Below are 22434 nucleotides of genomic sequence, written 5' to 3'. Positions count from 1 at the left end.
ATGAGAATTGGAGGTGATTGTGTTTAAGGCAAAGCTACAAGTGACTTAAAACATTTCTTTTTCAAAATAAAAGAGTAATTCTTACATTGTGTAATGTTGTTTTCACATCATTATACAGTGAATTAATGATGGTGTCTGATATTATGAGCTTCTAATGTTAACAAGGCAGTAAATCCCACACCTGAACCTGTGTGATACCTGACATCTAGTGTTGAAAAGCAGGTACAGTATGGTGACACTCCAGATCGATTAAAGCCGCCAAACTACCTCACAAACCCAGAATCTGTTCACACTGAGCAGCTGAATTTGTGAAAGCTAAAAAACAGGTTAAGTGAAAATAGATTTGTAACCGTGTAATCAGTTAATTGTTGCAGGTAAATGTGACAGGATTGAACTAGAAAATGCAGATTCATGTAAAATCAACAATTATCAGTTATCATCTATGAAAGGTTTGACATCAAAGAGCTAAAACGATCAAAGTGCACTGATGTAAAATGTAATATTCACTAAAACTGCAGTAGGGATCATCAGCTTCAGCTCACGTCTTTGTGTTCTGCAGACTGCATCTCTGTGCATCTGGGTCAGTCCAGCACCATGTGACTGAGGTGTGGCGTCCAGGTAAAACTGGTTGTTTGTGCGCTTTCAATTCATTTACATACTGAGAATTACAACGGATTAGCAAAGTACTGTGGTAACTTAGTGTAGTGATGTAACCACAGACTAGTAGACAGGTGTGGAAGCACCACTTTAATCTTTCCTTTTCTGTAGAGAGGCATGACATTGAACAATTTCTAAAAATGCTGGTTTATCTGACAGAGACACAGAAAGGACATTTACTGGTACTATGAAATAAAGTGCTATCTCAGAAGCAAAATTTGTTTCCGCCCGGTTTCGAACCGGGGACCTTTCGCGTGTTAGGCGAACGTGATAACCACTACACTACGGAAACGCTGTGACATCACGAGTGACGTAGAAACATCCACATGTGGTGTGGTGAAGGTAGATGTTCATATATTGGACAGAGAAGACAGGTGGTTTGAGAGAGGTGTGTGTAAATCAACACCCCCTCACTCAACAGAGGTGGAGGCCTCAGAAACAATCTGTCTTCTATTTATCATGCTGCATCAATCCCCAGAAAGATGAGGCTCAATTCACACCTGCACCAGGTTGGACACACCTAGAGGGGGTGGCAGAGGTGTGACATTACAATAATTTCTCTAAGGTCACAGAGGAGAAACACACAAACTTTAATTGGTAACTGCAGAAACACCTGCAGCTTTTAATCTCAGTTGGCCATTTAGTGAAGTATTGTAGTTAAATAACATTTAGACGTCATTACCATAATGAATGGTCACTGATTAGCCTAAGATGTGTGTCTGTGGACGGTGGGAGGAAACCACAGAGACACAGAAAGGACATTTACTGGTACTATGAAATAAAGTCTCATACTATCTCAGAAGCAAAACCTGTTTCCGCCCGGTTTCGAACCGGGGACCTTTCGCGTGTTAGGCGAACGTGATAACCACTACACTACGGAAACGCTGTGACATCACCAGTGACGTAGAAACTTACACATGCATCATATGTCGGTGTGTACGTCAGTGATGAAGGTCTAATACACAAGATGAGGAATTTAGTGTATGTGGTCCAGTGCAGTGGAGGATACTCTCATATGTCGGTGTGTACGTCAGTGATGAAGGTCTAATACACAAGATGAGGAATATAGTGTATGTGGTCCAGTGCAGTGGAGGATGAGAAATTTGAGGACAGTGATGTTCATATATTGGACAGAGAAGACAAGTGGTTTGAGAGACCTAAGACCATGATGACCAAATGACTGACCTAAACCCCTATTAGGGTGTGTCCTTCCTGACGCAACCCTCTCTATTTATCCGGGCTTGGGACAGAAGTCACTGGCTTGCAACCCCTGTGGCTAGATTCCTCTCATTTAATATTTAATATATATCTATTATATATATAACATTATATATATTATATATGGTATAACATTACAAACATCTATTTATATAATGCACTCTAGTATGTTTCCACTGTCCACTAGAACTTATAATCAATAATAAACATGTTAAAGACGGTGGGAGGAAACCACAGAGCCCCCGAAGGAACATGCAAACTCTACAACTAGCACCAGTATAAATTAAAACTATGACTCAGAAGCAAAACCTGTTTCCGCCCGGTTTCGAACCGGGGACCTTTCGCGTGTTAGGCGAACGTGATAACCACTACACTACGGAAACGCTGTGACATCACGTGTGACGTAGAAACATCCACATGCAGCATATGGAGCAGGGTAGTTGGTGAATGCTGGATCTATCTAGTGTATGTGGTCCAGGGCAGTGGAGGATGAGGCCTCAGATACAACCTGTCTCCTACTTATCATGCTGCATCAATCCCCAGAAAGGGGATTACAAACGTGTATTTATATAATAGACTCCAGTATGTCTCCACTGTCCACTAGAACTTCAATAATAAACATGTTGATTGACACTTCACTGAAGGAATAATACTGTATCAAAGCACCGTTTCTTTTGCTGAGGTCATTGTCACAAAGAAGACAAAAACAGTCCCTCATCTCAATTGGCCATTCAGTAGTTTATTGTTGTCCAAGGACTGTGAAGTATTGTAGTTAAATAACATTTAGACATCATTACCATAATGAATGGTCACTGATTAGCCTAAGATGTGTGTCTGTGGACGGTGGGAGGAAACCACAGAGACACCGAAGGAACATGCAAACTCTACAACTAGCACCAGTATGAAATAAAGGTGTAACTCAGAAGCCAAAGAGCAAAACCTGTTTCCGCCCGGTCTCGAACCGGGGACCTTTCGCGTGTTAGGCGAACGTGATAACCACTACACTACGGAAACGCTGTGACATCACTGATGACGTAGAAACATCTACATGTAGCATATGTCGGTGTGTACGTCAGTGATGAAAGTTGCTGTGGAATGGGGGGTTTTACTTTTATCGCAATGACTTTAATTAACGAATAACTAGTGAACACAATCAGAAAGAGACTCGTCCACCAAAGTCCAAAGACCGAACCCCAAAACACAAGATGAGGAATTTAGTGTATGTGGTCCAGTGCAGTGGAGGATGCTCTCATTTGAGGATAATGATGTTCATATATTGGACAGAGAAGACAAGTGGTTTGAGAGAGGTGTGTGCAAATCAACACCCCCTCACTCAACAGAGGTGGAGGCCTCAGAAACAATCTGTCTTCTATTTATCATGCTGCATCAATCCCCAGAAAGATGAGGCTCAATTCACACCTGCACCAGGTTGGACACACCTAAGGACCCACTTAAGTGGACAGGAGGGGGTGGCAGAGGTGTGACTATTAGATCCTTCACATCCTCCCCCTCCATTGTCTTCATCTGAGCCTATTCAGACCAGGGGTGGAGTGAAACCAAATCTGGAGGACAGATTTGTGGACTCCAACCAACTTCAGACTGAAGAAGCATCTTGTATGAGTGAAACATTTCGACCTATGACCATGATGTCTTGTCATGATATCATCAAGACCTGTTTGGAAAATTATAATCTAAAATAAAATATGTTACAGCATCTTTAAAGGAGCTCTCTGAAGCAGCTACTGTCAGATACGGCTCATTTGTTGCAAAGAAAACAAACAAACAGACAAAGCACTTCGCTGGAGTGAAGATTTATCACTTCATAAGGAATAATACTGTATCATGTGGAAGAAATTTAATAGGATCACAAAAATGTACATGTTACAGAACAAACAGTATGCTGCATTTATATAAATAAGCAGATTTTACAAAGCACTGTTTCTTTCGCTGAGGTCATTGTCACAAAGAAGACAAAACAGTTCCTCATCTCAGTTTTACTTCAGGAGTCCACGTGGTTTCTGCTGTAAATCCATCCTACCAAAGTGTGGTTCAGTACAAGTGTTACACAACATATATACTATAAAACTGATGTGGTGAACAGTCCCAGTACTGCAACCCCGAATTATGCCCTGAAGCACAGCGAAGTCCTCCTGTTGCCGACAGCACCGCATCTGGTTCATATTCAGAGGAAGCAGCTTGTTGCATTAACACGTTTCCCTGAAGAAAAGGAAAGTTAGGGAGGAAAATCTAAATTAGTAACATATAAATGAGATTTATTTCCCACATATAAACATGTAAGTTAGTAATTTTACTCATGTAGTCACTGACTACTGCTGATGACAATCAATATATCTTTAACTGTACTCTATATGTTCATATTAATGTGATTTTTTTAGCAGCTCTGGTGGGGACTAGCTGATACATACAGTAGTTACTGAAAATAAATTACATTTAATACCTCTTAACAAGACAGGGAAATTGACTGCAATGGATACATAATACAATGACATGAATGACAACTGCATGTAAAAAAGTATTAGAGGTAACCATCACTGTAGACATACATATTTATTCATAACTTCACGCATTCCACCGCAGTACCTTGTGTACACCAGCGTCCCGTGAGAGATACAGTATTTTCCCATTTGAGCTGTGGAATTAGGTCAGAACAAAATAACACGCTCACAGACCTCAAAGAACTTTAATTTCACCTTCACCTGTGGCCAAACTTTTGTCTCAAAACAAAATTCATGACCTGTTCTTTATTCTTTTTTCATGGACTAAATCTCAAGGTGACCACAAAACACAGAACTTATCAGGAGGATTTTCTTTGGTAAAATGTAAAACAAAAGAAAAACAAGAAGAAAAAGAACAAACATTTATTCCAGTAGAAAAGTAATAGATGAATATTTGCTGGCAATTATTTTTATAACAAATAAAAATGTACATAATGTCTTTGAGAGATGCTATTTGCTGTATCCATGCTGAAATGAGACGACACCGACTACCCATGTGGGACACTTGGAACAACAGCAAGGTTCAGTATACAAAGTTTCAGTAATGTGCAATACAAAACGGCATGCTGTTTTAAAATGAGGAACTTCATGTACTGTACTATGCAACCGCAAACTGTGTACATCGCTTCATGCTGTGGCTTCTCCCACCACCCTTTTCCAAGCAGCTTCATCTGGACTTTGAAGGGAATCTTTCTTTTGTGTGCGTGTTTTTATTTTCTGTGGAAGATGAAAACCTAAGCGGCTAATGCGGTATTGCATGCATAATATACCATTCTAATTTATAAAAAAGGAATTAAAGAAAAATACATGAGAATTGGAGGTGATTGTGTTTAAGGCAAAGCTACAAGTGACTTAAAACATTTCTTTTTCAAAATAAAAGAGTAATTCTTACGTTGTGTAATGTTGTTTTCACATCATTATACAGTGAATTAATGATGGTGTCTGATATTATGAGCTTCTAATGTTAACAAGGCAGTAAATCCCACACCTGAACCTGTGTGATACCTGACATCCAGTGTTGAAAAGCAGGTACAGTATGGTGACACTCCAGATCGATTAAAGCCGCCAAACTACCTCACAAACCCAGAATCTGTTCACACTGAGCAGCTGAATTTGTGAAAGCTAAAAAACAGGTTAAGTGAAAATAGATTTGTAACCGTGTAATCAGTTAATTGTTGCAGGTAAATGTGACAGGATTGAACTAGAAAATGCAGATTCATGTAAAATCAACAATTATCAGTTATCATCTATGAAAGGTTTGACATCAAAGAGCTAAAACGATCAAAGTGCACTGATGTAAAATGTAATATTCACTAAAACTGCAGTAGGGATCATCAGCTTCAGCTCACGTCTTTGTGTTCTGCAGACTGCATCTCTGTGCATCTGGGTCAGTCCAGCACCATGTGACTGAGGTGTGGCGTCCAGGTAAAACTGGTTGTTTGTGCGCTTTCAATTCATTTAAATACTGAGAATTACAACTGATTAGCAAAGTACTGTGGTAACTTAGTGTAGTGATGTAACCACAGACTAGTAGACAGGTGTGGAAGTAATATGGTAATATGAAATGAAGTCTCATACTGAAATAAAGTCTCATACTATCTCAGAAGCAAAATCTGTTTCCGCCCGGTTTCGAACCGGGGACCTTTCGCGTGTTAGGCGAACGTGATAACCACTACACTACGGAAACGCTGTGACATCACGAGTGACGTAGAAACATCCACATGTGGTGTGGTGAAGGTAGATGTTCATATATTGGACAGAGAAGACAGGTGGTTTGAGAGAGGTGTGTGTAAATCAACACCCCCTCACTCAACAGAGGTGGAGGCCTCAGAAACAATCTGTCTTCTATTTATCATGCTGCATCAATCCCCAGAAAGATGAGGCTCAATTCACACCTGCACCAGGTTGGACACACCTAGAGGGGGTGGCAGAGGTGTGACATTACAATAATTTCTCTAAGGTCACAGAGGAGAAACACACAAACTTTAATTGGTAACTGCAGAAACACCTGCAGCTTTAGTTTGATTAATCTCAGTTGGCCATTTAGTGAAGTATTGTAGTTAAATAACATTTAGACATCATTACCATAATGAATGGTCACTGATTAGCCTAAGATGTGTGTCTGTGGACGGTTGGAGGAAACCACAGAGACACAGAAAGGACATTTACTGGTAGTATGAAATAAAGTCTCACACTATCTCAGAAGCAAAATCTGTTTCCGCCCGGTTTCGAACCGGGGACCTTTCGCGTGTTAGGCGAACGTGATAACCACTACAATACGGAAACGCTGTGACATCACGAGTGACGTAGAAACTTGCACATGTAGCATATGTCGGTGTGTACGTCAGTGATGAAGGTCTAATACACAAGATGAGGAATATAGTGTATGTGGTCCAGTGCAGTGGAGGATGAGAAATTTGAGGACAGTGATGTTCATATATTGGACAGAGAAGACAAGTGGTTTGAGAGACCTAAGACCGTGATGACTAAATGATTGACCTAAACCCCTATTAGGGTGTTTTGACCCTCTTATTTAATATTTTTACACCTGCACCAGGTTGGACACACCGAAGGACCCACTGTAGAGGATAAGAGGGGGTGGCAGAGGTGTGACATTACAATAATGTGAATTTTAGCAGTACAAGCAGTTCATTGTTTTAGCAGCTGTAGTGGGGACCAGCTGATGTAGTTACTGAAATAAATTAACAGTTAACACCTAACAGGTTTGCAGGACGAGGACATTGACTGGAATAGATACAAAATACAATGACATGAATGACAGACAGATGTACTGGAGTGGACAACATGTACTGTTTGTCACAGGTCAATAAGAAATGAATACGAAAAAGGATAACAAAGCTCTGGAACAGTTTGGACAACCCCCCTCTCATCGTATCCACCAGAGACCTCAGCTGTCTAGATGGGAGGTGGGAGTTCATTTGGTCACAGACAGAGGAGGTGGTGTGTGACAGAGATATGAAGGTTCATAAAAGGTGGTATATCAAGTTTCTTTATGTTGAATTGTTCCTTCTGACGATAATTGTCCAACAGTAATTTTCTCTAAGTTCACAGAGGAGAAACACACAAACTTTAATTGGTAACTGCAGAAACACCTGCAGCTTTAGTTTGATTAATCTCAATTGGCCATTTAGTGAAGTATTTTAGTTACAGAGACACAGACAGGACATTTACTGGTAATATGAAATAAAGTCTCATACTATCTCAGAAGCAAAAGAGCAAAATTTGTTTCCGCCCGGTTTCGAACCGGGGACCTTTCGCGTGTTAGGCGAACGTGATAACCACTACACTACGGAAACGCTGTGACATCACGAGTGACGTAGAAACATCCACATGCATCATATGTCGGTGTGTACGTCAGTGATGAAGGTCTAATACACAAGATGAGCGGTATAGTGTATGTGGTCCAGTGCAGTGGAGGATGAGAAATTTGAGGACAGTGATGTTCATATATTGGACAGAGAAGACAAGTGGTTTGAGAGACCTAAGACCGTGATGACTAAATGATTGACCTAAACCCCTATTAGGGTGTTTTGGCCCTCTCATTTAATATTTCTTCTTCTCTTTCAGCTTTTCCCATCAGGGGTCGCCACAGCGAATCATCCTTTTGTTGCTAACACAGGCAACGTGAGCCGTCCCTCTGATGTACTCGTTTCTTATTCTGTCTAACCTGGCCACTCCTAAGGAGAACCTCAACATCTTCATCTCTGCTACCTCCATCTCAGCCTCTTGTCTTTTTCTCACTGCTACCGTCTCTAACCCATAGAGCAGAGCTGGTCTCACCACTGTCTTGTACACCTTTCCTTTGAGTCTTGCTGACACTCTTCTGTCACACAACACTCCTGACACTTTCCTCCACCCGCTCCAACCTGCCTGCACTCGCCAAGTGCACCAAGTGTCTTTACCTTCTTTCCTCTTCCCAGATGACACACCTAGCACCTTCCTACCTGTTTCCCTGATAACCTCTGCTGTAGTTTCCCAGTCATCTGGAAGCTCATCCTGCCCATCACCTCCTCATCACCTCTGTTGCCCTCACCAACATGCCCATTGAAGTCTGCTCCAACAACAACTCTCTCTCCTCTGGGGATACTCTCTATGACCTCATCAAACTAACTCCAGAATCTCTCCTTCTCTTCTAACTCACAGCCAACCTGTGGCGCATACCCACTGACTACATTCATCATCACCCCTTCAATTTCTAGCTTTATGCTCATCACCCTGTCTGAGACTCTTTTCACCTCTAGGACATTGTTCACAAACTCCCCCTTCAGGATCACTCCTACCCCGTTTCTCTTCCTATCCACACCATGGTAGAACAGTTTGTATCCTCCTCCGATACTACGTGCCTTGCTCCCCTTCCACCTTGTCTCCTGCACACACAGAACATCTACCTTCTCTCTCTCCATCATGTCTGCCAGCTCTCTGCCTTTCCCTGTCTTTGTGCCAACGTTAAGAGTCCCTATTCTCAAACCTATGCTCCTTCCTTTTCCCTTCTCTCTCTGACCACGAACCCTTCTGCCTCCCCTCTTTCTTCGACCAACAGTAGTCGAATTTCCACCGGCACCCTGTAGGTTAACAGCATCGGTGGTGGTCGTTGTTAACCCGGGCCTCGACCGATCCAGTATGAAAGTCTTATTGATGATTTGCATGGTTATTTTGGCAATTTTTACGCCGGATGTCCTTCCTGAAGCAACCCTCTCTATTTATCCGGGCTTGGGACAGAAGTCACTGGCTTGCAACCCCTGTGGCTAGATTCCTCTCATTTAATATTTAATATATAACATTATATATATTATATATGGTATAACATTACAAACATCTATTTATATAATGCACTCTAGTATGTTTCCACTGTCCACTAGAACTTATAATCAATAATAAACATGTTTAAGACGGTGGGAGGAAACCACAGAGCCCCCGAAGGAACATGCAAACTCTACAACTAGCACCAGTATAAATTAAAACTATAACTCAGAAGCAAAACCTGTTTCCGCCCGGTTTCGAACCGGGGACCTTTCGCGTGTTAGGCGAACGTGATAACCACTACACTACGGAAACGCTGTGACATCACGTGTGACGTAGAAACATCCACATGCAGCATATGTAGCAGGGTAGTTGGTGAATGCTGGATCTATCTAGTGTATGTGGTCCAGGGCAGTGGAGGATGAGGCCTCAGATACAACCTGTCTCCTACTTATCATGCTGCATCAATCCCCAGAAAGGGGATTACAAACATGTATTTATATAATAGACTCCAGTATGTCTCCACTGTCCACTAGAACTTCAATAATAAACATGTTGATTGACACTTCACTGAAGGAATAATACTGTATCAAAGCACCGTTTCTTTTGCTGAGGTCATTGTCACAAAGAAGACAAAAACAGTCCCTCATCTCAATTGGCCATTCAGTAGTTTATTGTTGTCCAAGGACTGTGAAGTATTGTAGTTAAATAACATTTAGACATCATTACCATAATGAATGGTCACTGATTAGCCTAAGATGTGTGTCTGTGGACGGTGGGAGGAAACCACAGAGACACCGAAGGAACATGCAAACTCTACAACTAGCACCAGTATAAATTAAAACTATAACTCAGAAGCCAAAGAGCAAAACCTGTTTCCGCCCGGTTTCGAACCGGGGACCTTTCGCGTGTTAGGCGAACGTGATAACCACTACACTACGGAAACGCTGTGACATCACGTGTGACGTAGAAACATCCACATGCAGCATATGTAGCAGGGTAGTTGGTGAATGCTGGATCTATCTAGTGTATGTGGTCCAGGGCAGTGGAGGATGAGGCCTCAGATACAACCTGTCTCCTACTTATCATGCTGCATCAATCCCCAGAAAGGGGATTACAAACATGTATTTATATAATAGACTCCAGTATGTCTCCACTGTCCACTAGAACTTCAATAATAAACATGTTGATTGACACTTCACTGAAGGAATAATACTGTATCAAAGCACCGTTTCTTTTGCTGAGGTCATTGTCACAAAGAAGACAAAAACAGTCCCTCATCTCAATTGGCCATTCAGTAGTTTATTGTTGTCCAAGGACTGTGAAGTATTGTAGTTAAATAACATTTAGACATCATTACCATAATGAATGGTCACTGATTAGCCTAAGATGTGTGTCTGTGGACGGTGGGAGGAAACCACAGAGCCAACGAAGGAACATGCAAACTCTACTACTAGCACCAGTATGAAATAAAGGTATAACTCAGAAGCCAAAGAGCAAAAATCTGTTTCCGCCCGGTCTCGAACCGGGGACCTTTCGCGTGTTAGGCGAACGTGATAACCACTACACTACGGAAACGCTGTGACATCACGAGTGACGTAGAAACATCTACATGTAGCATATGTCGGTGTGTACGTCAGTGATGAAAGTTGAGAGGATGCTCTCATTTGAGGATAATGATGTTCATATATTGGACAGAGAAGACAAGTGGTTTGAGAGAGGTGTGTGTAAATCAACACCCCCTCGCTCAACAGAGGTGGAGGCCTCAGAAACAATCTGTCTTCTATTTATCATGTTGCATCAATCCCCAGAAAGATGAGGCTCAATTCACACCTGCACCAGGTTGGACACACCTAAGGACCCACTTAAGTGGACAGGAGGGGGTGGCAGAGGTGTGACTATTAGATCCTTCACATCTTCCCCCTCCATTGTCTTCATCTGAGCCTATTCAGACCAGGGGTGGAGTGAAACCAAATCTGGAGGACAGATTTGTGGACTCCAACCAACTTCAGACTGAAGAAGCATCTTGTATGAGTGAAACATTTCGACCTATGGCCATGATGTCTTGTCATGATATCATCAAGACCTGTTTGGAAAATTATAATCTAAAATAAAATATGTTACAGCATCTTTAAAGGAGCTCTCTGAAGCAGCTACTGTCACATACGGCTCATTTGTTGCAAAGAAAACAAACAAACAGACAAAGCACTTCGCTGGAGTGAAGATTTATCACTTCATAAGGAATAATACTGTATCATGTGGAAGAAATTTAATAGGATCACAAAAATGTACATGTTACAGAACAAACAGTATGCTGCATTTATATAAATAAGCAGATTTTACAAAGCACTGTTTCTTTCGCTGAGGTCATTGTCACAAAGAAGACAAAACAGTTCCTCATCTCAGTTTTACTTCAGGAGTCCACGTGGTTTCTGCTGTAAATCCATCCTACCAAAGTGTGGTTCAGTACAAGTGTTACACAACATATATACTATAAAACTGATGTGGTGAACAGTCCCAGTACTGCAACCCCGAATTATGCCCTGAAGCACAGCGAAGTCCTCCTGTTGCCGACAGCACCGCATCTGGTTCATATTCAGAGGAAGCAGCTTGTTGCATTAACACGTTTCCCTGAAGAAAAGGAAAGTTAGGGAGGAAAATCTAAATTAGTAACATATAAATGAGATTTATTTCCCACATATAAACATGTAAGTTAGTAATTTTACTCATGTAGTCACTGACTACTGCTGATGACAATCAATATATCTTTAACTGTACTCTATATGTTCATATTAATGTGATTTTTTTTAGCAGCTCTGGTGGGGACTAGCTGATACATACAGTAGTTACTGAAAATAAATTACATTTAATACCTCTTAACAAGACAGGGAAATTGACTGCAATGGATACATAATACAATGACATGAATGACAACTGCATGTAAAAAAGTATTAGAGGTAACCATCACTGTAGACATACATATTTATTCATAACTTCACGCATTCCACCGCAGTACCTTGTGTACAGCAGCTCTTCTCTTCTCAATCTTCCTTTAAGTTGTCAATGAGCATTTGTGTTTGCTGAGCCAGCCTCCTCTTCTCTGCCAGTTGTTTCTTCTGGGCCTCCTCGGCTTTCTTACTCTGATAGATCTTGACCCCCGCAAACGCCAAACACAACAGCAATGTCTTCAGGGCAAGGATGTACAGGAGGATGGGGACGTTGTCCAAAGCCTAAGATGAGAAAGTTTGTGTATAAGGAGAACTTGTGACTTAAGACTACTATACAGATGAAAACACATTTCTGTGGAGGAAGCAGAGCTGTTCATAACTATGACATAACTGATATATAAGAACGATAACACAGGACATAACAGCAACTTTGTCATTGGACAAGAGTGGACAACATTTACTGTTTGTCACAGGTCAATAAGAAAATAAGAAAAAGGATAAGAAAGCTCTGGAACAGTTCGGAAGACCCCCCCTCTCTTATCCAACAGAGACCTCAGCTGTCTAGATGGGAGGTGGGAGTTAATTTGGTCACAGATAGAGGAGGTGGTGTGTGAAAGGGAGAAGCAGCTGCACACCATGTGCAATCTGGGCTTGTAGTTGTACACGGCTCATGCACATGAAACGTCCTTTTAACAAACTTCATTTAGAACTGGGACAATTTCAGAATGTCTATACATACACAGACTGAATCTATACACCATTCAATGAATTTCACCCTCGTACTATTCAGCTGAGATCACTCGTCAATTCGGCATAAATCAAATCAATTAACATCTAATAAATTATTTTCTTTAAGCAGTACAACTACTTCCCAACCTATTTCTCGAGGTTAGCGTCAACGTATTTCAAAATGTTGGGAACTACATTACAAATGCAGTGTAATTTGTTTCCATTTTGATATCTGTTCATCTTTATATTAAGCTTAAACTTCTCAGTAGCCCTGGATGTTTAAACTGGAACCAAAAGAGTAACTCTGTCAAACCTAAGTCTTTACTATGTGGCTAAATTTGAGGTTAGCAGCTAACTTACTCAGTGTGCATATATGTCGTAAAGTTAGCATCATGCTAACGACAGTACCCTGAATCTAACGCTATGCTTTAAGACAACAAAGTTAGAAACAGTGATTTAACTGACAGCTCAACATGTATAAGTGACTATAAAACAATAAATGTCATTTTATTTACCTTCCAGTTGATCATTTTAGCTTCTGTAGTGCTGAAGTTGCTTCTTCACTGCAGCGACCAGAGAGCTATTAATGTGTTTCTACAGAGGGCGGGGCTTGGCGTAGCGGACCAATGGAAATGCTGTGTCAGTTTGACGTAATCTGTGCTGCATTCAACAGTCATGGGACAAAACAACCTGTAAAGTCAGACCCGTTGTTTAACAACCATTATAGCGTTAGTATGATTCACCCATCCCTCAAAATTAATATTAAAGAAACTAAACTTTAGGTATGAAACTCAAATAAATTAAATTAAATCAAAGCCTCCACAGTGGAATAAAACACTATAGGATTAGTGTATTCCTTAATTCATATATTAAATACAGAGCACCAATTAGTCAAAGTACCAGTAGACGTCTGCTCAAACAAATCAATTACTGATAGAAATGTGAACTAATCATTTCTTACTGCTCCTCTTCATGCTAGACATGCAACATAGCACAACAACTATTACACCTGCTTATAATACATCTTTAACTCTGACAAAACAGCCACAAATAGGCTAATTAACTCCAATTCTTCTATTAACGACAATAATACAAACAACTGAGTGCAAAAGTGTTAGAGTCACTTATCTTATAACTAAACTAGTAAACCTTTGTGTTGTTTGTGTTTCTTCGTCCTCTCCTTTGCTAACTTAGCTGAAGTCGTAACGTTATAGTTTATAAGAAAACCTGCTGTGTCCTGGTTGTTACTCGTTAATAACGAGACTACATTGCTGTAATTGGCGTGAAGCCACACAGGTCGGTTAAATGACACATTCTCATTTAAAACACAAAAACTAGCAGCTATGTAGCTAAACTTCCTTTAAGTCCATTTATTGTGTAATGCTAACGGAGCTAAAACAGACGTTAGCTAACTTAACGTTACGGTGGTCACATTTAGTCATGTCTGTTGCCTTTTAAATTATTGACGTATATATAGTTTCATATCGCCATAATAAAACAAAAACAATATATATAAAAACATAAGATTTGATCTGAGTTGTTATTTATATACCATTCTGGCCCGTCATACACACATGCGTAGTCACGGTGGCCGAGAGGTTAAGGCGTTGGACTCGAAATCCAATGGGGTTTCCCCGCACAGGTTCGAATCCTGTTCGTGACGAAACTACATTTATGTTATTTTTACCGAAAGAAAAGCTGATGTGCACTAACAGAAGATGAATGAGAACGATAAAACCAATGCACAGGTTGATAGAGTGTGCTGTGATTTATACCATGAGCTATTGAGGTCAATAGTACAAATACAGCTTGTTTTGTTATTTACCTTTATGCAAAAAGCAAACAAACAGAATAAGGCATCGTGTATTGTGCTCATGCAGCACAATAGATTGCACAGTCCTGTATGTAGATAAACTACAGCCACTGCATGTGTCATATATCTTTGGCACATAAGCAAATAGCTTAGCAAATTTAGCAAATTGCTAAATTAAAAGAAGTGAGTTACTTTTATTGCAAATGTTGGTTGATTTTAGTTAATAAGTGGCCCAATTTGTGTTTAATCAGTCACATTTGTTGAACTGACAGCATGAACAACAAGAATCACGACAGTTTTCAGAGTTAGCTTGTTTTCTTTAAAATATATTTCATTACAGTGACCTTGTTACAGTTATCTGGATCACAGGTCTCACATTTTCACAGGTTACACAAAATAACTTCATGTAATATGTGTAAAATCAAATGTAAAAAGTGAATTTAGTAAAAAATAAAAGGAATAAGTAGACACTTTTTAAATTAAATGTTTTGAAACTAAATTCACCAATGAATGAATGATGAATTATTCAGCACACTACAACCAGAGCTCTCTTATTTACGTATCTATTTAAAATCAGATTGTCACTGTGGGACAAAACAAGTGAACTGTATGCATTCTTGTGCATCGATATACAGCACAAATCAAACGGGAAATGCACATACTGTTTTAGTGCAAACCAATGTACAACAAGAGCTAAAAGAAAAGAAAAGATTGCACATTTTATGATTAACAAACCATCCACAAAGGCTCATATTCAAGTATAATGTCATAACTGAGATACATGATTTGAATTCCTACCAGCCCAGCAGCTCAACACCTGAAAACTAATAACTTATTATTCCTAGGGAAACTCTGTGTGTGTGTGTGTGTTAATTTATACAGCTGAGCATGAAAGTGTGTTACACCTTTACAAAAACAAAAATCTACTGAGCAGTGTTTTTGAGAGTGGATTGTTTTGCGATAGTATAGAGGCAATGCAACACACAATCCCATCCCTGGTTTCATGCTATTGCTCTGTCTGTCAGTTGGCAATAATATGATATCGAGTGTTGTACTTACTGCATCAGTATAAAAAAAACACCTCGATCGCCATCTCCTGATGTTTTATAAAGCAAACAATTAATCGAGTAATCAAAGAAATAATAAATACCTTAACAATAATGAAAATAATTATTAAAGAGTTGGTCTAATTATATGTTAGCTGTTTAAAGGCTTAATATGCTTCAATAAAACACATAAATCTTTACAGTAACTGAGTTATCTTCTGTATATAGTAGTTTTCCTTTGAAAAATAAATACACAATGAAAAAACTTGTGTCAGCCCTCAGTTTGTTATTTCATTGTGTATAATTTCTATATTAATATCAGCATCATGTTAAATATGGCAAATTCCTAATGAAGTACTCACATTGGATTCAGAGTTGCACAATAAAGAATAAAAAACAAAAATGGAAAAATGGAAATGTGAACCTGGCAATTTCAATGGAATCTTTTTATACACTGGACTCATATGAATCCATATGTGACCAAAAGCTTTCCGAGCTGACTTTGGTTTCCCCTGATCTGTTTTTTTTTTTTTTTTTAAACACAAGAGGTAAAAAATAGGATAAATCATGCAGAGTCTCGGGCTACATCATATGATTTCAGAGGTTCAGGTGTCACATGCTGTCAGCTCATAAATTCATGTCACCAGTGAAGGAATAAATTACAGCTTGATCTGTGAGGTACAGGGAACACACACTGATCTTTTGGCTCATTACCTTGAATATGCAAAGAAAAAAAAACTTTTTTATTACACTTTCTAACAAAAGCATCCACCTGTTTCCACCTGGCCAAACTTTATCCACACCTCCACTTGTCCACCTGTCTGTCACATGGTCATCCATTAACCCATCTATTTCTCTAAGCTCCTACTGTCAACACATGATCCTACACTGTACTAAAAGCCTGATCTTATTCTGAAACTATTAGAAACACATCAGTAAGCTGTTGCACTGTACTTTGAACTTCTCTCTACTCTCACTAGAACTATTAAGGTTTATTCATCTGGAGCAGAAAAGAAGTTGCCAACAAACAAGCACGGTTTGCTCCTGTTTCAGGACAGAATATCCAGCTGTCTTAGGAAATTACTGAGCACTTTTTAAATTCAACTACATATTTATGAGATGTTTTTAAGTCTATTGTAGAGAAACCAAGAAGCTTAAGGTTCAAACCACAGATTTGTACAGGGAAGGTAGAAAAGTCATTTTTCAGAGCTGAATTGTTGGTTTTGTTCTTTTCATTAGATCCATTAACGGTGAAAACATTATAGAATAACAACAACTTTATCTTTTCTTTGTTTTGTTTCTTTCTCTTTGGCAACATGATCCATGTCTACTTTAATAAGCAGGATAATTTCATTTACAAGGATCCTTATGGTACTTTGTGCTTACAAGCTACTGCCCTCTATATGCTAAACAAATGCCAGCAACACAAAATCTAAAACCAGAGCTGTACGCTGGCTTTGTCATTTTCAAAGTGCATTCTGCATGCCTTTGTGTCCATGCTCAGTGGTCGCCCTAAAAACAATAAATGTCTTCAAAATTGGACTTCTCTTGCTTTTGCTCAGTTGCATTCTGGACATCTATGTTGCCAGCAGCCGTATCCATCATCCTTGTGTCTCTGTCATTGGAAAAATTGTACTTTGGCAGTTAGGACATCCAGCATGTCTTAGAGAGCACAAGATATCACTTGAAAGCCTCGTGTCTTTTCTCTTTGTGGTGCTGCATTAAATACGTTTTACTCCTGTTCGGCTTGTCTGGTCAAAAAATCGTTTGTCACTAGAGGTAGAGTCACTGTAAGTATCAACCTCTGACTTTGCTTTAAAGAGGACACAGCAGAGGAAGGAAACCAGTCCCTGCAGTGTTACGGCACATTGTGTGTATCTTTGCTTCTTCATCCTCAGGGAGTCTCCCTCCTCTGACAGGAGGTCAGGTGGGAGGTTCAGGGAGGAGAAGCCTCTGTGTCGTAGTGTATTCTCAGTCTCCCATGATGACCAGATAGAAGAGTAGACAGTGGCCATGTTCAGTAGCGTCCCCTGTGGTTTGTCCTTGACATAGTGAGCGGCAGAGACACAGAGGAGAGAGAGGACACCTCCCAGTAGAGCGAACGAGACAGGAAGAGCTGGTAGAGGATCACCATGGAGATGGACTGGCAGAGGATCACACCGATGGTCACCACCTACAGAGGCAGGGAGTTACAGTCAGCGAGTGGACAGTTGAATTAACCATGTAGGGTCAAAGGAAGAAATTGGACATGTAAAATATTATCAGCTTATACAGCTTGAGTGGTAAATATACCAGTAATCTAATAGTCTTTTCTGTAATTGACACTAAAGGATAAATACACAGATAATTTTTGACGTGAACAAAACATTCATATCTGAACTTGAACACTTGTACAAACCTTCTCCCTCTGGTGATCGTTGAAGATAACAGATATGAGGACGAGGACGGGGTGACAGAGGAACCACAGGAAGCATCCCTGTGAAGAAGTCCACACGACCATATGAGAAGCTGTAAGCGAATGTTTTTTTCTCTGAAGGCTGCCTAAATTCACAGTGTAGTTTACCTTGGCGAAGCTGAGGTAGAAGTCTCTCTTCAGGGTGCTTCTCTCAGTAGAGATGATCTGATAGAGGACAGAGGCCAGCAGAAGGGCCAGACCCACTCTGAGAGCCATGAGGAGGAGACCTGCCAGGCTCTGTTGAGCATGGTAGCTGTGATGTTCACTCTCTGACTCTGAATACTGCTCCCACAGCAGCAGCACCCCCTGAAATGACAATGAACAGCTCTGTTATGGACAGGTGGCTCTGTCTGAACTATATCATACTTGATGAGGATCACACGTCCTGCACCAAAGTCTGTAATAAACAAACATTATCACCCTAAAATATCACTCTTAGAATCTTTTGTACCTGTGTAATGACTCCACCGACCGCAACAGCTGTGGAGGCCGGAGACTGTTCCCACTGCAAAGGTCTGGACTGAGGCTTCCTGCCCCGACTCAGAGTCCAGCCCATACACAGACTCAGCAACATATACAGCATGGACACCTGAGACACCATATCCCAGACTGCACAAGGGCAGAAACAATCAGGATAAAAAAATGAAAAGGTGCGTAACATAATTAATTTCCCATCTCTTTAGAAATGAATCTAATATGAAATGAGTTTAATTTTTAATACTCAGATTCAGGTTTAAGCGGCACATATACAGTAGAAATAGATGGAGAGAAAAGACATTGAGTAACCTACACTCTGCCATGCTGCCCATCAGAGGAATACCAATACCATCTCGAGAATATCTGCAGAGGGAACAGGACACAATACTGCGTTATTTAATTTTCTTTTCAGAACCAATACAGCCCGATTTATCTGTCCAAGGGCAGTTCAAAGCTGAAAAGCGAGATGTGGGGCTGACTGTAAATATCCTAATAAGTATATATGCATGTTTCCTGCCTTACAACCTGCAGCAAACTACTGCACGTGATGTCCCTGGAGTATATAGTGATATTTTATATATTGTTGTTGAGTTACTGTGTTGCACAGACAATGCATTAAAAGAAATAATATCCCACTTACAGGACATAAAAATAAATAAAGTCAGAAGAGTTTTGTTCACCAAGAATTAAACCATGTATTAAACCAACTGAAAATGCACATGACACCGATTTCTAATTTTAACCACTCCACGGTGGCAGCTCCCAAACCCACAGAAAATAAAATGCTAAAAGTAAATGTACTTGTCAGACTTCACAGTTCACAGTCACAAGGGTGGACAAAAAAAGGATAGAAACCAATGTGCTCTGATTATAACTACAGCAGTGTCAGATACCTGGCCAAATGGATGTAGTTGCACAGAGCAGAGCAGCCCTGTAATGCCAGTGCAGTGGTCAGGACTTTAAGAACTGTGTGCATGGGACCTCCTTTCCTCAAAGCCTGGTACAGAGGCTGGATGTAGATACAGCAGGCTATAAAGTAGGCCAGCAACAGGAGGAAGTAAAAACTGTGGATACCTGAGGGAGAGAGAGAAGAAAAAATAATGCCGATCCCTCAGAACCAGTCGCTACAGCTCTTAGAAGTAACAGCATCTGCTTAAATTACTGCTATAATGTCACATCTGTGCTGAGTAGAGCTGAGGTGGAGAGAGTATTCAGGATGTCTGACCTGCCTCCTCTGCACTGAAGTGCTCCAGCGGATTTCCAGCTGAGTCGGCGTTAAACAGCAAAATAGTAAAACTGAGATCAGCATGGGAAGGAATTGCTGCACTTTCCTAAAGAGACAGACAAAAACAGTGAGAAAAGACATAAGGGGGAAAAAACAGCTGAGACTAGATATACACTCTGAACAGGTTAACAGTACATAAACTAAGGTACGACTACTATTAATAGTATTACTATCAGCTTTGTATATAATGTATTTAGTTAAAGCTAAGATGCTGCATGACCTCAATGGGTTTTTAAATTCAGGTTAAAACAGCTCAACGAACAGTATTTGACTGGCATATGTTGTAGGTATGAAAGTGTAAGCAGATGTATCCAGAAGGTAAGCACAAATGTTGTTCAAGCTTTTGTTTCACTAAAAAAACAACTGAATAAACTAACGTCTGGTTGTAAACTGGAAGTTTTATAATTAAATTCTGCCAGAAAACCTGAAACATCTTTCTCTGCCAACCTCCCTATCCCCTCAGCTTAGGAAGAGTTGCAGTCTATGACGCTGCTGTTACCTGACATGTATATCTGTCAGCATACAGGGCCTGCCAGGCTGTAGGGGACGACTGTCGAGGTATTGTCTGGTTGTGTTCTTCTTTACTCAGTGAAACTGTAGCAGGAGCAGGAAGAGGGCAGTGAGAGTATGTGTGGAGGAAGGAGACGAGAAGAAAAAAATCAATACAATGCACCACATCCGTCATGTCAGTGCTCAGTACTTCGTATCACTGGATGCTAGTTCTTACTGGTGAAGTGAGCACTGCCGAGCCTCTCAGAGCAGCTGAGGTTGTCCAGGTCCGAGTCCATATCCTGATACAGCAGCAGTCTGGACTCCTTCTCTGCTGCCAGGGCAGAGTTGTCCAGTCGACAAACCAACAGACCATTATCACCTAGACAAAAGAAACAAGATGAGACACACATTCATTTAGTATGGCCTTTTGATTAGAAGAGTTGAACCCAACTTATAGTCAAGTCCATTGAAATTGTAGCAGCCTAAATGCTGTAAATCCGTAATCCGTAAAAAAATATTGTGCATATTCACAAAAGTATTTTCAATAAATGAGCACAGTCCAGCTGAGGAAAAGAGACTGGGGGGTTCCAGGGTCCTGTGGAAGTTGGTAATCCAGCATCTTACCCATTACCTTTTTTATTTCTTAATCATCTTCTGAAGATTGTAGGATTACCTCACAAGCCTTGTTTTTTCATGTACTGACACCAGTGCAGTTTATTAGTTTAGGACAAGCGGAAAGTGCAGAAGCGTAACATGCCAGATAACACAAACCTACATACCATGACACACGTTGTGGGTTTTGTGGCCTATTATTTTCACAAGCTGCACAGTTTAACCAGATAACCCTGAAGAGCTCTGCAGTCAGACGGCTCAGGGAGGTCTGGGACTGACCTACAACCTCACTCAGGATGGGTGTGGAGGATCAGGAGAAAGAGCAGCTTCTTCTTGGATCATTTGGAAGTGTAATCATATTAAAAGAGGCTGGTTTGAATGTAAGGACCTGCAATCTCAAAATCACATGTAGTGTCCTGCAGCAATTTGATGGAAGTCAATGAGAAACTTATAAAAACAAACCTCTGATTATGTTGGAGCGAAGCAGATGTGTCCTGTTACATGATAGGAACTACAAACAAAGTAGTGTTATGTAAATAAACGTCATCTGTGCACATTATCTGGTAAAATGATGATGGCATGCTAGCTACATCCATCAATGGGTGTAAAAAAAAAAGAAGACAAAAAACAAATAAAAAAGCTAGAAAATGAAACTCAAACAGAGGCTTGTGTGACTACTTTGCCTTCACACCGTGTTAAAATGAATAAACAGATAAAAGTTAACCCTGTCCCTGCTGAAGTGACACGTTGCAGCAGCATCGTTACCTTGGTACATGAATTTAGTGATGAACTGGCCGTTCTGCTGTCTCGCCGCCTCGCTCCGAAAAAGTCCCGTCACAGTTTTCCCAAAAGCCTCTGCACTGAGCAGTGTTACAGCTAGAACACTGACTAACAACCGAGACATTTTCCTTTTGCTCAGTTTGGCGTTATCGATATTTAAACGTTAGCTAATCAATTCAATGAACCACGAAGACAAAACTAAACCAGCTGCGTCAAGTTGCCTAACGTCACCCAGGCAACGACCGGAAGGGAAAAGGGTCTGCCTCAAATAAAAGAATACATGTATTAATGTGGGGAATAAATGAAGAGCAAGTGTGCATTATGTACATAATATGATTGCAGCTGCTAGAGATGGGGCTGTATTTGAATGCTTTGTGTACAGTTAGTTAGTTCAAGGGCTAACTGTACCAACTATTTACACCAAACTCTTATTTTGAAGAACACTTACGGACTGCGCATGTCTGCTATAGCTCGCTTGAGACGATTGACTTGTCCCGTCGGCACTGTTGACAGTTTGATTGACGTGGGAGTTACACAATCAGAAGGCTCTTACGTGACACGTCACATGGGAACAACCACTCAGGGAGTAGAGAGCGGTTTGCACAGGCTAAGGCCCCGCCCATTTTCAACGTGTCAACACTGCCG

The 22434-nt window shown here is 40.5% G+C and overlaps 2 protein-coding genes and 11 non-coding genes across 13 annotated transcripts; 1 reads left to right on the top strand and 12 right to left on the bottom strand.

The window, feature by feature from the left end:
• Nucleotides 1–876: 876 nt before the first annotated feature.
• On the bottom strand, nt 877–949 carry trnav-aac. The gene has a single exon. It is a non-coding gene; the product is annotated as a tRNA-Val (tRNA).
• Nucleotides 950–1467: 518 nt separating this feature from the next.
• Nucleotides 1468–1540, bottom strand: trnav-aac. The gene has a single exon. It is a non-coding gene; the product is annotated as a tRNA-Val (tRNA).
• Nucleotides 1541–2185: 645 nt separating this feature from the next.
• Nucleotides 2186–2258, bottom strand: trnav-aac. The gene has a single exon. It is a non-coding gene; the product is annotated as a tRNA-Val (tRNA).
• Nucleotides 2259–2816: 558 nt separating this feature from the next.
• trnav-aac lies at nt 2817–2889 on the bottom strand. Its single transcript has one exon. It is a non-coding gene; the product is annotated as a tRNA-Val (tRNA).
• Nucleotides 2890–6005: 3116 nt separating this feature from the next.
• Nucleotides 6006–6078, bottom strand: trnav-aac. Its single transcript has one exon. It is a non-coding gene; the product is annotated as a tRNA-Val (tRNA).
• Nucleotides 6079–6604: 526 nt separating this feature from the next.
• trnav-aac lies at nt 6605–6677 on the bottom strand. The gene has a single exon. It is a non-coding gene; the product is annotated as a tRNA-Val (tRNA).
• A 958-nt stretch (nt 6678–7635) lies between these two features.
• trnav-aac lies at nt 7636–7708 on the bottom strand. Its single transcript has one exon. It is a non-coding gene; the product is annotated as a tRNA-Val (tRNA).
• Nucleotides 7709–9394: 1686 nt separating this feature from the next.
• On the bottom strand, nt 9395–9467 carry trnav-aac. Its single transcript has one exon. It is a non-coding gene; the product is annotated as a tRNA-Val (tRNA).
• Nucleotides 9468–10025: 558 nt separating this feature from the next.
• Nucleotides 10026–10098, bottom strand: trnav-aac. The gene has a single exon. It is a non-coding gene; the product is annotated as a tRNA-Val (tRNA).
• A 559-nt stretch (nt 10099–10657) lies between these two features.
• trnav-aac lies at nt 10658–10730 on the bottom strand. The gene has a single exon. It is a non-coding gene; the product is annotated as a tRNA-Val (tRNA).
• Nucleotides 10731–11406: 676 nt separating this feature from the next.
• Nucleotides 11407–13494, bottom strand: LOC113164169 (small integral membrane protein 11A-like). Its single transcript, XM_026363328.1, has 3 exons — nt 13345–13494; nt 12169–12382; nt 11407–11783 (listed from the first exon to the last, which is right to left on the bottom strand). The coding sequence occupies exons 1-2, from the start codon at nt 13357–13359 to the stop codon at nt 12194–12196; spliced, it is 204 nt and encodes a 67-aa protein (XP_026219113.1). The 5' UTR covers nt 13360–13494; the 3' UTR covers nt 11407–11783; nt 12169–12193.
• A 916-nt stretch (nt 13495–14410) lies between these two features.
• trnas-cga lies at nt 14411–14492 on the top strand. Its single transcript has one exon. It is a non-coding gene; the product is annotated as a tRNA-Ser (tRNA).
• Nucleotides 14493–16548: 2056 nt separating this feature from the next.
• On the bottom strand, nt 16549–21987 carry gpr180 (G protein-coupled receptor 180). Its single transcript, XM_026361358.1, has 10 exons — nt 21775–21987; nt 20633–20776; nt 20405–20499; nt 19846–19951; nt 19514–19694; nt 18934–18983; nt 18595–18752; nt 18252–18449; nt 18087–18164; nt 16549–17861 (listed from the first exon to the last, which is right to left on the bottom strand). The coding sequence occupies exons 1-10, from the start codon at nt 21911–21913 to the stop codon at nt 17706–17708; spliced, it is 1305 nt and encodes a 434-aa protein (XP_026217143.1). The 5' UTR covers nt 21914–21987; the 3' UTR covers nt 16549–17705.
• Between the last annotated feature and the right edge of the window lie 447 nt (nt 21988–22434).

This window comes from Anabas testudineus, chromosome 2 (assembly GCF_900324465.2).
Source record: "Anabas testudineus chromosome 2, fAnaTes1.2, whole genome shotgun sequence".
NCBI classification, from domain to species: domain Eukaryota; kingdom Metazoa; phylum Chordata; class Actinopteri; order Anabantiformes; family Anabantidae; genus Anabas; species Anabas testudineus.
Note: the sequence above shows the minus strand (reverse complement) of the source record. Positions and strands in the feature narration are given on the sequence as shown.

Coding starts and splice junctions, on each gene's coding strand:
- gpr180 (XM_026361358.1), bottom strand. CDS start 21,913: ATGTCTCGGTTGTTAGTCAGTGTTCTAGCTGTAACACTGCTCAGTGCA. Junction 18,165..18,251: donor TCTACCTCAGCTTCGCCAAG/GTAAACTACACT, acceptor ACTTCTTCACAG/GGATGCTTCCTGTGGTTCCT. Junction 17,862..18,086: donor ACGATCACCAGAGGGAGAAG/GTTTGTACAAGT, acceptor CTGCCTCTGTAG/GTGGTGACCATCGGTGTGAT.